Source organism: Trachypithecus francoisi, unplaced genomic scaffold (genome assembly GCF_009764315.1).
Source record: "Trachypithecus francoisi isolate TF-2019V2 unplaced genomic scaffold, Tfra_2.0 Lachesis_group20, whole genome shotgun sequence".
Taxonomy (NCBI): Eukaryota; Metazoa; Chordata; class Mammalia; order Primates; family Cercopithecidae; genus Trachypithecus; species Trachypithecus francoisi.
Genome location: NW_022681466.1, coordinates 31,617,254 through 31,631,426, shown reverse-complemented (window position 1 = coordinate 31,631,426; position 14,173 = coordinate 31,617,254). Strand labels below are relative to the sequence as shown.

Below are 14,173 nucleotides of genomic sequence, written 5' to 3'. Positions count from 1 at the left end.
ATTCAAGCTTAAATGGTTTCTTTTGTGATTGTATTTATGCTTGGTGTGGTTGTGACTCATTGGGGAGGAACTAGGGGATTGAATACTCGGACCTCTCCCTCCCCCTACCTTCTAATCTGTTCTGGTACATCCCACTGATGAAACCCAACCAGAAGCCACAGGCCAAGGGAGTCTATGGCGACAATTAATCTGGGTCCTATGGCCAGGTGAAAAGGGGGAGAGAATGGATCTGGAGGGACAAATGCAGGCTACTTATTTGGCACAAAACTTTATTTGCACCATTTCATTTAATATCTAACCCAAGGAAGCAAGTTAACTAACTTAAGGAAGTAAGTGCTAGTGCAATCCCCGTCTTGCAGATGAACAAATTGAGGCTGGAGAGGTAAAGCAATAATGACAGAGTTCAGGTTTGAAGGAGACTGAGACTCTTAGCCTCTATGCCTCCCTGTCTGGCCAATAGGCCAGCAAGAAGCAGGCAGCAGGGGTTCCTGCAGTGTGCTGCTTCCACAGAATAGTTGAGCAAGTAAAGTTATGTGCTGGGAACTTGTTGTTCCTTATTTACAAGACTGCACACGGCCTTCCTGTTCCTCCCAATTACTATTCTTCTGGCCAAAGACTCCCTGGATAGGGAAGGAACTCAGCCCAAAATCTGCAAACATGTTCAGAAAGCAGCCAGGGAATCTTTGTTGGATTCTACAAGTAGCCCTCTCACCATCTGCCTTCCACCCCAGCTGACCCAGAGACTCCCTGCCAGAACACTGAGTGTATTTTGATGAGTTAAATGAAAACAACAACCATAACCAAAACAAATCCAAACTGCATGGGTCCTGGGGGAAAGAAAAAAAATCAGAAAAGTTGGACACTTCATAATTCCTTCCTTTGCACATTCTTTTTTTTTCTTTTTAAATGACTACATTTGATACAGAATGCAGAGTTCCTAGAGGGTATTCTAAAAACTTAAAAACTTAGAGTTCTGAAGTGGACCCTTCATTAAAGCCTTAATGCCACAGGAAGGTTTCTATGATATAGAATTTTTATGATATTGATACATGCCAAAAACAATTTAATCACATCACAAGTACGACTGAGTATGTCTGCTCTTTCCTAAGGTGAAATGCCACTTCTCTGATTATTGGTCTGCAGTTTGTATGGACCTGTTCTATGCATACTTTGCAATGGTTCATATCCTATAATTACAGCACCAACATTTCCTTCAGGACAATATCAAAAACACACTCCAAGTTAAAAATCATTCCCTTCTTTTCCATTCTCTTTTGGAGGGAACAAAAAAGAACATCAAGTTTTTTGTTTTTGTTTTTGTTTTTTTTTTTTTTTTTTTTTTGAGACGGAGTCTTGCTGTGTCACCCAGGCTGAAGTGCAGTGGCCGGAACTCAGCTCACTGCAAGCTCCGCCTCGCGGGTTCCCGCCATTCTCCTGCCTCAGCCTCCGGAGTAGCTGAGACTACAGGCGTCCGCCACCCCGCCCGGCTAGTTTTTTGTATTTTTTAGTAGAGACGAGGTTTCACCGTGTTAGCCAGGATGGTCTCGATCTCGACCTCGTGATCCGCCCGTCTCGGCCTCCCAAAGTGCTGGGATTATAGGCTTGAGCCACCGCGCCCGGCCACTGTTTTTGTTTTGAGTTTTGCTTGAGTCTCGCTCTGTTGCCTGCTCTGAAGTGCAGTGGCATGATCATAGTTCACTGAAGCCTCAAACTCCTGGGCTTAAGTAATCCTCTCACCTTAGCCTCCTGAGTAGCAAGGACTACAGGTGTGCTCCACCACACCCAGCTGGAACATCAAATTTTGATACCAATATATGAGCCAACCCACCTACCACCTCCACTAAACAATATGAGGCAGGCCAATAAAGTCCACACTCTCAGGGAGAGCTCACTGCCACACAGAATGACCAGGGAGGGCTACGCTGGGAAAAGTCTATGGAGCTTTGGGGACCCAGAGAAGTGGGGTCACGGGGAATCTGAGAAGGTTTCCTAGAGGAAGTAACATCTAAGCTGAGGCCTGAAAAGTCAGGTAAGGATGAGACGGGAAAATAAGAAGGTACAGGGGTGTTCTAGGCAGAGCAAACAATAGGTGCTTTGGAAGCCTTAGAAAGAACAGCAAGCATGGCCTGTTCAGCGAAAGATGGAGAACAAAGCTCAAGTGTATTGATGGTGAGTGAAGAGGCTCAGGAGATGGGTATAGCTGGGTATGGAAAGCCCTTAGCCACATTTAGGAATCAGAACTTTCTCCTGAGCCCAGTGGGAGGCATGCAGGCATTTTAAGTGAAGAAGCAATGTGAGTACATTAAAAAAATGTATCACTCTGTGGCTGGGCGCAGTGGCTTACGCCTGTAATCCCAGCACTTTGGGAGGCCGAGGCAGGTGGATCACGAGGTCAGGAGATCGAGACCATCCTGGCTAACACGGTGAAACCCCATCTCTACTAAAAATTCAAAAAATTAGCCGAGTGTGGTGGCAGATGCCTATAGTCCCAGCTACTCAGGAAGCTGAGGCAAGAGAATGGTATGAACCCAGGAGGTGGAGCTTGCAGTAAGCTGAGATGGTGCCACTGCACTCCAGCCTGTGTGACAGGGCGAGACTCCATCTAAAAAAAAAAAAAAATCACTTTACAACAGGATACAGAAAAATCAAGAGGGATTTTTCAGCCTCTCTTTATAACTTTCTTTTTTTTTTTTTACACGACTTTAAGAAAGTAATATGTATCACTGTTGTGATAAAAATAAAAACCAATAAAGCTATTTTTGTTTTTTATATTTTAAAAACCCATTCTGACAAAAGACTTGAATGGACATCTACTGAAGAAGATACACAGATGGCAAGTAAGCATGTGAAACATCATACGTCATTAGGGAAAGGCAATTTAAAACAGCAGTGAGATGCCACTATACACCTATTAGAATGGCCAAAATCCGGAACACGGACAACACCAAATGCTGGTGAGGATGTGAAGCAACAGAACTCTCACTCATTGCTGGTGGAAATGCAAAATGGTGCAGCTACTTTGGAAGACAGTTTGGCAGTTTCTTACAAAACCAGACCTACTCTTAACATACTACTCAATAATCACACTCCCTGGTGTTTACCCAAAGGATTGAAAACTTAGATCCACACAAAACCTGCACTCACATGTTTATAGCAGTTTTATTCATAATTACTCCAACTTGGAAGCAACCAGGATGTCCTGGTGAGTGAATAAATGAACTATGGTACATCCAGATAATGGAATATTATTCAACCCTAAAACAAAATGAGCTATCAAGCCACGGAAAGACGTGGAATTAAACTTCAATGCGTATTACTAAAGAAAAGAAACCAATCTGAAAATTCGATTACATGTTCTATGATTCTAACTACATGACATTCTGGGAAAGGCAAAACTATAGAGACAGTATAAAGATCAGTGGTTGCCAGGGGTTGGGCAGATGAGCAGGCAGAGCAAAGCAGATTTTTAGGGCAGTGAAACTGTTCCGTGTGATATTGCTGATATTGCAACGGTAGTGCTAGGGTTTGTATGTGGTTTTTTTGGTCCCACCAAGTCTCATGTTGAAATTTGATCCCCAGTGTTGGAGGTGGGGCCTTGTGGGAGGTGTTTGAGTCATGGAGGTGGATCTCTCATGAATGGTGGTAATGAGGGAGTTTTCACTCTTAGTTCCCATGAGAACAGATTGTTGCAAAGAGCCTGGCACCTCCTCTCTTTCTTGCCTCCTGTCTCGCCATGTGATCTGCATATATCAGCTCCCCTTCACCTTCTGCCATGAGTGGAAGCTTCCTGAGGTCCTTATCAGAAGCAGATGTAGGTGCCATGCTTTTATTTTTATTTTTATTTATTTATTTATTTTTGAGACAAAGGCTCGCACTGTCGCCCAGGCTGGAGTGCCATGGTGCGATCTCAGCTCACTGCAACCTCTACCTCCTGGGCTCAAGAGATCCTCCCACCTCAGTTTCCTGAGTAGCTGGGACTACAGGCATGCACCACCACACCTGGCTAATTTTTTTTGTATTTTTGGTAGAGATAGGGTTTCACCATGTTGCCCAGGCTTGTCTCGAACTCCAGAGCTCGAGCGATCTGCCCACCTCGGCCTCCCAAATTGCTGGGATTATAGAGTGAGCCATGGTGCCCAACTGCCATACTTTTGTGTAATACCAAGAGTGAGCCCTAATGTCAACTATGGACTGGTGATGGTGATGTGTCAATGCAGGTGCATCAACTGTAACAAATATCCCATGCTGATGGAGGATGTTGGTAGTGGGGGAGGCTGTGCCTGTGTGAAGACAGGGGATATATGGGAACACTATATTTGTGCTCAATTTCGCTGCGAACCTAAAACTGCTCTAAAAAATAAAGCCTATTAAGAAAACAAAACAAAACAGTAAAAAATTCCACAGAGGAAGAAGGTAAGACAAGGGGTAATAAGAGCCTGCAGAGGTTGTGGCAGAGGTCTAGCCCCAGGGCTGGGGCCTGGGCTGGGGCCTAAGCTGGGCAGAGGCAGTCGGGCTGGGTAGAAGGGATCCAGGAGCATTCACAGGAGTTAGGCTGCTTGGATGCTGGGAGGACAAGGAAGAGGAGTGCGCTGAAGCTTCTTGCTTAACTAGCGATATGGTTGCCATAAGCAGAGATATGATGAACCACCTTCAGTATGATAGGCAGTTCTTGTAGGCCAGAGATTGCACCAGAAGATGGAGAGGGAAGGAGGAGACCTTATAACTGACTAAGACAAGAGAAATCACATTTTATTCTTTTACTTAAGAGAGGTCCTGTTGATTTATCATTTTTCTGTTTTACGCGTCACTTATAGGACATAATGCCATGAGTAACCCATATACAGGAAATTCACAGCCTGAACTGGCTTTGGGGAAGACCAAGGCACGTTGGGAGGAGAAGGCCAGCCCCAAAGGCTGGAAATGACATTCCTGTTGATAAAGGGCAGAGCATGAGCAAACTGAGAGAGAGAGGAGATGCAAAGACAAAAATTTCATGCAAAGGATGGGTATGTTCAGAGGCTGATGAGCTGCAGGTTGCAGAGAGGCCCTACCATGGCCCTCTGTTATTTGTGCTATCTGCTCCCTTCTCTGGTGGTAGCACACCTGCCACTCCTCATCATCCTGGCATTGACGCGGGTTTTCTCTGCCCTGACCCCAGTCCATCCTCCACCCTGCTGTGCCCCACTATGTGCTCAAGGAGACTGACCTCTGTAGACTGAATCCCTTGGTTCCCTGGCCGGCTGGCTTCTGATTGGGCCCTGCAGGAGACTGAGGGGAAGAGGAGGGAGAGGACGGGCTGTTTGTTTCCTGTTACCTCCTTGCCTTGCAAAGGCTGTGCTGTGCCCCCAAGACCACAGCAGCCCCACCCGCCTGGCCCCAGGCCTAATGGCTCCTCTAAGGGTTCTCCACTCTTGGCCCTGCAAACTTAGGCATGGTCATGGCTTCCCCGTATTGCTAGTCCCTGGGTGCTAGAATATTCTTTGATAGTTCCCTTAACCCTACTCACATGGCTGTGAATGATCCCTTCATTAAAGTCTCTTCAGGCAACCATTTCATGGAGAAATTGTGTTCTTGAGAAGCATAGAGATTAACAAAGGCTGTCAATGACAATTGTAGACCAAGGTGGGAAGGCAGGGTCACTCCCTGCTGTTGTGAGGAGTGGGGGAAGATGGGGAATCCTACCCAAAGCTGCACTCATCTGCTGGCTTGCAAGTACATTATCCAGAGCCACAGACAAAACCCATGGGTAGAGGCAGGCGCTGACTCCTTGCAGGCAGACAGCACTGGTGACGTCTTTGAGGAGGAAGGTGGCCCTGGTGGGCCACCTTTGACCATTTTGGGTCACTCTGTCAGAGTGGAGCAGGGATGGAGGAGGGAGGAGGTATGGGGTGGGAGGAATGCAACACAGATGGGTGAGACAGAGGGGTCAGGAGTCTGCAGCAGCCTTGGTGGACAATGGTGAAGACCTGACCTAAGGAAGTGGCAGAGATGAGGGAGGGCATCTGAGAACTATTCAGGAGATAGCCTCAATGTCCTAATGCTCAGTCCTATGTTGAGTTTGAGGGTGAAGGAGGCAATGACAGTTCGTGTTCTGGAGTGGATTCCTGAGTAGATGGAGATGCTGGCCACAGTAAGGGGCAGGACTAGTCAGGGCAAGGAGCTGCTTTCTGTTGTGGACAGATTGATGTGTAGGACTGGCCACCTTTCATATGAACGGAATTGTACACCATGTGGTCCTTTGTGACTGGCTTCTGTCACTTAGCATAATGTTCTCAAGGTTCATCCATAGTGTAGCAGGGATCACTGCTTTATTCATTTTAATTGCCAAATAATATTCCATTATATGGAAGTAGCACATTTTATTTATCCATTCATTTGTTGGTGGACATTTGGGTTGCTTCTGGTTTTTGGCTGTGACAAATGATGCTGGTGTGAACATCTGTGTACAAGTTTTTGTGTGGACATTCATTTTTTGTTTCTCTTGGGTATATACCTACAAGTACAGTTGCTCGCCAGGAGTACAAATGGTAACTCTATGTTTAATATTGTAAGGAACTGCCAGACTATTTTTACAAAATGCTTCTCTATTTCTAGTAACATTTTTTATATTTTAAAGTCTTTTTGTTTGATATTAGCATAGCAACCCTAGCTTTCTTCTGCTTATCCCTTGTCTTTTAAAAAAGATGATTTTATCAGAAATGCATATGGCCATAAGTAATATATTACATGATTTAGTTATGCTTATTTGAACTTTATAAAAATAGTGTCATGCTATAAATGTAGTTACTTGGACTTTTCACTCAATATGCTATTTCTAAGACCCACCTATGTTGTTGTATATAGCTACAGTATAATTAATTTATGTTCTCTGCTGTGTAATATTCCATGGCATAACCCTACCATAATTTGATTCATTCTCCTGTAAGAGTCTATTTGGCATCTTTCCAGTGTTTTGCTATGACAAATTTATTGCTGCTATAAACATTTTTATACACCTCTCCTGATATAAGAGTTTCTCTTGTTCTCAGAGCAACTAGCAATATAACTATTAGCTAGGAACTTGTTAGAAATGCAACTTCTCAAGTCCCACCCAAGACCCACTGAGTCAGAAACTATAGGATAGGCCCAGCAATCTGTGTTGTAATAAGCTCTCCAGGTCTCTGGTATCTGATAAAATTTGAGGTCCATTGAAGTAGGAGTGAAATTTCTAGATTACAGGCAATCAGTTGTTTTCTGAAGTGGTTGTTCCATGATTTCATGGAGATCCACCCACTCAGCACTTAGTATTGTCAGACTTCTTTATTTTGCCCACCGGGTGGGTCATACTGACTGATCTTCCCTACTGAGAGGCATGGGCTGTTGATTTCTCCTTCCTGCCTGTCCTCCCATCCTGCCCTGTCTAGGGGGCCAGAGCCATGCCATGCATGCTGACCCCTCGGCTGTTACTGTAGATGAAGCCTTCTTCAGTGTGGTTTGTTTTGACAGGAACACATGCACCACCTGCTCGCCCTGGAGCATCGCGCCGAGGAGCAGTTCCTGGAGCACTGGCTGAACCCTCACTGCAAACCCCACTGTGACAGGAACAGGGTTCATCCTGTGTAAGGGGATCAGGACCAGCCTCGGTACGTCTCCTTCTCTCTCCCAGGCCTCTGTCTGAGGGAGTGGCAGGGGATATAGCATGGCATGGGCTGGGAGACTTTCTGGACCACGCCTCAGGGGGCCAGCTGGTTAGTAGTTTATGGGTTTGGAGTGGGGGTGGCAAGAGTGAGGCAGGAGACATAGTGGGGAGCCAGGTTGAGAGGAGCGCTGGGGGACACACAGGGGAGCCCAACTTTTATTGAGTCACAAAGTGATCCCAAATGAGGAGGGATGTGACCCTATTTGCCATGCAGAAAACCTCTCTCTGGACCCCAAATCTGGAGAAGTGTATTTTGTTGAGACTCGGGTCTCTTCGGGAGGGCTCAGCATTCATGGAGTCAACCTGTGACATCTATCATGATCATCACTACTGTCATCAGGATCAACAGCTTCTTTCCCAGATCTCACTCGTGTTCCCCACTGCCTTCCTGCAGCCTTCAAGGCTGCCAATCTGCCCAGCCCACCCTCTGTCTTTCCCTTTTCCCAGGGCTTCTGTTTTCAGCCTACCAGCAGGGGACTGCCCAGCTTTCCCCCCACACCCTGCATGCCCCCAACTCTGTACCTCTGTGCCTAGATGAGGCCGTTTGCTTCTCCCTGTCTGTCCTCATCGTCTTCCCCCTTTTGCAAATCCTGTTAGATAAGGTAGAAAAGTTCCTTCAGAGGGTAAGCCCAGTGAATTTCATTTCTCCTCTGTAAGTTTTATGGACCAAGCAGGATAAGATATAATCAGGGAGTTTATCTTTGTGGTGAGAGAAATCTTATACCTTTGTTGTTTATTTTGTGCTACTGTGAATTGACACAGGTACACTCCTATTAATCACTCTTCATAATATAACATAAATTGCCTCATATGATCCTTTTAACACCCTGGTGTCATTGCAGGGTGTGCACTTTAACCCCATTTTAAAGAGGAGCTAACTGAGCATGATTAAGCTACTAACTCATGCTAAGCAGTGGTTGGTATGCTAGGCTTCTGACCACCATAAATCTGCATGCTTTATGTGGACCGTGTTGCACAGTCCTGTGTGTGTGTGGGCATGGAATCACTCTGAGGAAGCTTTCACAGATCGTGAGAGGATCACCTGCTGGCAGTGGAATAGAAGTTCTGCTTTTGAGGGGTAGGAGTGGGCTACATACATCCCTCTTCTAATTCTTCCAGCTGCTGGAGCTCTATTCTAGGTCAGGGTTCTGGTGTGCCTTGGCTTGGCTCCCAACTCCCAGGGTGCTGGCCTCCCTTGCACCAAGGGCCTTTGTCTTTTAGCACTGGAAGCCCTCACTTGGCTTCTTCCAGAAAACAGAACTGTGGAGTAATTGGATGCTTAAGCTCTGGAACTGGCCAGAGCTGAGTTTGACTTTCTGATTTCCAGCTCTGTGCCCTTGGGCAAGTCACCTAACCTCACTGACTCTTTGCTTCTGCCTCTGTAAGTTGGGGTAATAATGATGTCTAGGGAGCCTGGTGCATAGTAAGTGACTCTAAAAATTAAAGCACTTATTAGTGTTGTGCAGTTGAAGTTAAAGGAGAGGTTTCTGGGTTCAGCCCTACAGTAGTACCCTCCAAGGGGTGACTGAGGCCTCTGATTCTTGGTAGGACAGGCACTGCTGGTGAGCCTGGGTGCCTAGCTCCTGCAAACACAGGGTTCCACAGAGGCTTCACTCCAGGCAGCTCCCACTTATGTAAATACAAGGAAGCGGTAGCTGGAGAAATGTGTCAACTTGGAATTGGGAATCAGACAGACTTCAGATAGTGAGTCTTCCAGTCACTGACTGAATAACCTTAGAAAAAAAATGCCTGATTGAATAGTTTCCTCATTTGTAATGTAAGGATAGTAATGGTTCCTTCCTTATGGTTCTAGGATTTAAAAAGTCAATGCCTGGAAAATAGTTAATGTTGCCCTGGCACACATAGGAAGTGCTCAGAAAATGACAGCTGGATGGTGTTTCTTCTTCCTTGGTCTACTCTTCCTCTTCCTTAGTCTCCTCCTTTTCCCCTCTCCTCCTCCTCCTTCTTGTTCTTTACCACCATCATCACCATCGCCACCACAATCACCACTATCATCACCACCATCATCATCACTATCATCACCATCACCACCACCATCACCACCACCACCACCACCACCACCATCACCACCACCACCATCACCACCATCATCATCACTATTATCACCATCACCACCACCACCACCATCACCACCATCACCACCATCATCACCATCACCACCACCACCACCATCACTACCATCATCACCATCACCACCACCACAATCACCACCATCACCATCATCACCATCACCACTACCACCAACACTACCATCACCACCATCATCACCATGACCATCACCACCACCATGACCACCACCACCACCACCAGTCCTCATCACCACCACCACCATCATGACCACCACCACCACTCACCGTCACCACCACCACCATCACCACCACCACAATCACCATCATCACCATCACCAACACCACCACCAACACCACCATCATCACCATCACCACCACCACCACCACCATCATCACCATCACCGTCACCACCATCACCCCCATCATCATTATCACCACCACCATGACCACCACCACCACTCTCACCACCATCATCACTGTCACCACCATCACCATCACCACCATCACCATCATCACCATCACCACCATTCTCACCACCATCACCATCACCCCCATCACCACCATCACCACCACCACCATCACCCCCATCATCACCATCATCATCACCACCACCACCATCATCATCACCACTGCCACCATCATCACCATCAACCCCATCATCACCACCACCACCATCGACACCACTGCCACCATTATCACCATCAACCCCATCATCACCATCACCACTATCACCACCACCATCATAATCATCACTATCACCACCACCACCACTATCATCATCATCACTACCACCACCATCATAACCATCATCACTATTACCACCACCATGATCACCATCATCACCATCACTGCCATCACCATCATCACCACCACCACCACCACCACCACAATCATTATCATTATCCTAATGTTATTTTCTTGTTCTTTTTCAGCAAGCATTTTAATAGACAACAACCTGGATAATGTTGAAACAAGACAAGGCTGCTTTTTACATTTGTTTTTAAATTGCGGAAATGGATGTCTTCAGACCTTGTGAACTGTGGGCATATCAAAGATTGCCTTGGAAATGGCACATATATATACTGCTTCATTTTACTAACCTGCATAAGTCACTAAAACCAATAGCTTAAAGCATAGACACCTGCCAAAGGTCTTTCCATCAGTTTGCAAGAGTGGGAACAACCAGAATCTTACCTGGGGCTGATGGAGCTGGAACTCCCAGACCCAGAGTTGGGGCAGGCTGCCTGCCCTAAGGAATTTGGGGAATCCTTGTTCAGAGTAGTGAAGCATACCACTTGGGGTTGCTGAGTTGTTTTGTCATATATTTTTTTTCCTCTTCTTTTCTGCCCTAATAAACATTGGTATTAAATTTACTTTTAGTGGTCTCTTCCTTTCTCTCTCTCTCTCTCTCTTTTTTTTTTAGATGGAGTCTCACTCTGTCATCCAGGCTGGAGTGCAGTGGCATGATCTTGGCTCACTGCAACCTCTGCCTCCCAGGTTCAAGTGATTCTCCTGCCTCAGCCTCCCGAGTGACTGGGACTACAGGCATGCGCCACTATGCTCAGCTAATTTTTTTTGTATTTTTGGTAGAGACGTGGTTTCACGATGGTTACCAGACTGGTCTCGAACTCCTGACCTCAGGCAATCCACAAGTGCTGGGATTACAGGTGTGAGCCATTGTGCCCGGCCACTTTCTTTCTTTCTTTCTTTTTTTTTTTTGGAGACGGAGTCTCGCTCTGTCGCCCAGGCTGGAGTGCAGTGGCTGGATCTCAGCTCACTGCGAGCTCCGCCTCCCGGGTTTACGCCATTCTCCTGCCTCAGCCTCCCGAATAGCTGGGACTACAGACACCCACCACCTCGCCCGGCTAGTTTTTTGTATTTTTTAGTAGAGACGGGGTTTCACCGTGTTAGCCAGGATGGTCTTGATCTCCTGACCTCGTGATCCACCCATCTCGGCCTCCCAAAGTGCTGGGATTACAGGCTTGAGCCACCACACCCAACCTCTTTCTTTCTTTGTAAGTGTTGAAGCAGAGATTTCCCTCCCTTGTTTATCTTTGCAAATCCAGCATCAGAAAGCTTACTGTTCTTTAAATGAATGAAAATACAAACACCCAGCAATTTTGCACAAGGGATATATATATATGTGATATATATATATGTGATATATATATATATATGCCTAAGGCCAGCTCTGGAAATAGGGCTATTGCTTAATACCAGTTGTACACCCTGGTGTTTTAGCAAAGGCAACATTTCTTGTGAAAAGTGGGTTGCAGTTCCTGTATCCCAGAGGCCCTCACCTTCCCCACAACCTCAGAATCAAAGATTGGACAATTAGAGGCCAAGAAAAGCAGAAATTTGGAGGGCAAGGGAAGGTGGGCCAAATGGTTCTAGGGAAAGAAGAATCTGGCATCCTCAGAAAAAGATAAGGAGGGATGCCCACACACCCTGAGCTACAGAGGAGGGCTTGTCCCAAAGGAGGTTGGGTGGTGTATTAGTTCATTATTGCATTGCTATAAAGAAATACCTAAGACTGGGTAATTTATACAGAACAGAGGTTTAATTGGCTCACAGTTCTGCAGGCTGTACAGGAAGCATGATGATGGCACGTGCTTGGCTTCTGGGGAGGCCTCAGGAAACTTACAAACATGGTGAAAGGTGAAGTGGGAGCAGTCACATGGCCAGAGCAAGAGCAAGAGAGGGAGTGGGAAGATGCCACACACTTTTAAACAACCAGATCTTGTGAGAACTCACTCACTATTGTGAGAACAGTACCAAGGGGATGGTACTACACCATTCATGAGAAACTGCCCCCATGATCCAATCAGCTCCCACCAAGCCCCACTTCCAACATTGGGGATTAAATTTCAACATGCAATTTGGGTAGGGACATAGATCCAAACTATATTAGGTGTGCTCGTCTAGGGATGAAGGTACTGAATCTCTCAATAATAATAATACCAACATTTTGGGTCAAACTCTGTACAGATGGTCCCTGACTTCTGGTGGTGTGAAAGTGATATGCCCTCAGCCAAAACCATACTTCAAGGACCCATACAACCATTCTGGTTTTCACTTTCAGTACAGCATTCAATACATTACATGAGCTCTTCAACACTTACTATAAAATGGGCTTTGTGTTAGATGATCTTGCCCAACTGTAGGCTAATGTAAGGGTTCTGAGCACATTTACAGGCTAAGCTGTGATGTTTGGTAGGTTAGGTGTATTAAATGCATCTTCGACTTCCAGTGGGTTTATTATGATGTAACCCCATTGTAAGTCTAGGAGCATCTGTTTTATCCCCAACTTATAGATGAGAAAACTGAGGTTTACAGAGTTTAGGCAGTGTATTAGTTTTCTATTTTGACTGTAATTAATTAGTGGGTTAAAACAACACATTAATTATCTTATGTTCTGCATGTTAGAAGTACAAAAGAGTCTCACTGGGTTAAATCAATGTGTCAGCAGGGCTGCATTCTCTTCCTCTCTTCCTCTTGGGGTGAATCTATTTCCTTGTCTTTTCCAGCTACTCACCTTTCTTAGCTCCTGGCTCCTTCTTCCGTCTCAAAGCCAGCAATGGTGAGTTGAGCCTCACATCATATCACTTTGCCTTTCTCTTCTGCCTCCATCTTCCACTTCTAAGGACTGTCATGATTACATTGGGCCCTTTAGATAACTCAGAATAATTTCTCTATCTTAAGGTCAGTTGATTAACAACTTTAAGTCCATCCACAATGCTAATTCCCCCTTGCCATATAAGGTAACATTTTCACAAGTTCCAGGGATTAGGACATGGACATCTTTGGGGAAGCCATCATTCTGCCTACCTCAGGCAGGCAGTTTGTTCAGGTTCATACAGCTGGTGGGTACAGGACCTGAGATTTGAACCTGGGAAGCCCCTCACTACTATGCCCCCCTCCCCCCCACAAACACTTTGCACCTCTGCCCTAAATTTGATATTCTTATGCCTTGAATGAAGTAGTTTTCTAGACTGAGTTCCTTGAGGGCTGAGGATGTGTCTTATTAAGACTCAACTGCACTTCTTACCTAGCTGGGATGTCATCTCAGCACAGGCACCTTCCATGGGCTCTGATATTTAGTGCCAGGACTTGTCCAGGGTACATGGAACAGTGGTGGACAGAACGCTCCCTTAGTCCACCTCCCCACCTGCCTCTCAGAGTGGTTTACAAGAAGTAGGAGCTGAATCTGTGCATGTGGGACAGAGTGCACAGGAATGAGACTAACAGGTCCCAAAAGAGAGAAGGAGGGAAGCAGAATTAAAAATAAATCAGACCTACAGGGAGCCAAGGTTCTGCATCCAGGAAGAGAAGGAAGGGCTTCCTTGAGGTTCTAAAGACCCTGGGTATGGCCCACATATCAGGGGCAAAAACTTCCTTTAAGAAC

General features: G+C 45.9%; 1 protein-coding gene across 3 annotated transcripts in view; it reads left to right on the top strand.

Moving 5' to 3' along the window:
- Positions 1 to 11,141, top strand: part of CUNH17orf67 (chromosome unknown C17orf67 homolog) — a 43,234-nt gene extending 32,093 nt beyond the window's left edge. For all 3 annotated transcript variants that reach the window (XM_033183593.1, XM_033183592.1, XM_033183591.1), the window contains 2 exons: positions 7,486 to 7,622; positions 10,701 to 11,141. In XM_033183593.1, the coding sequence (XP_033039484.1) occupies positions 7,486 to 7,602 (117 nt within the window). In that variant the 3' untranslated portion in view covers positions 7,603 to 7,622; positions 10,701 to 11,141. The remainder of the gene's footprint in view (positions 1 to 7,485; positions 7,623 to 10,700) is intronic.
- Positions 11,142 to 14,173: the final 3,032 nt, after the last annotated feature.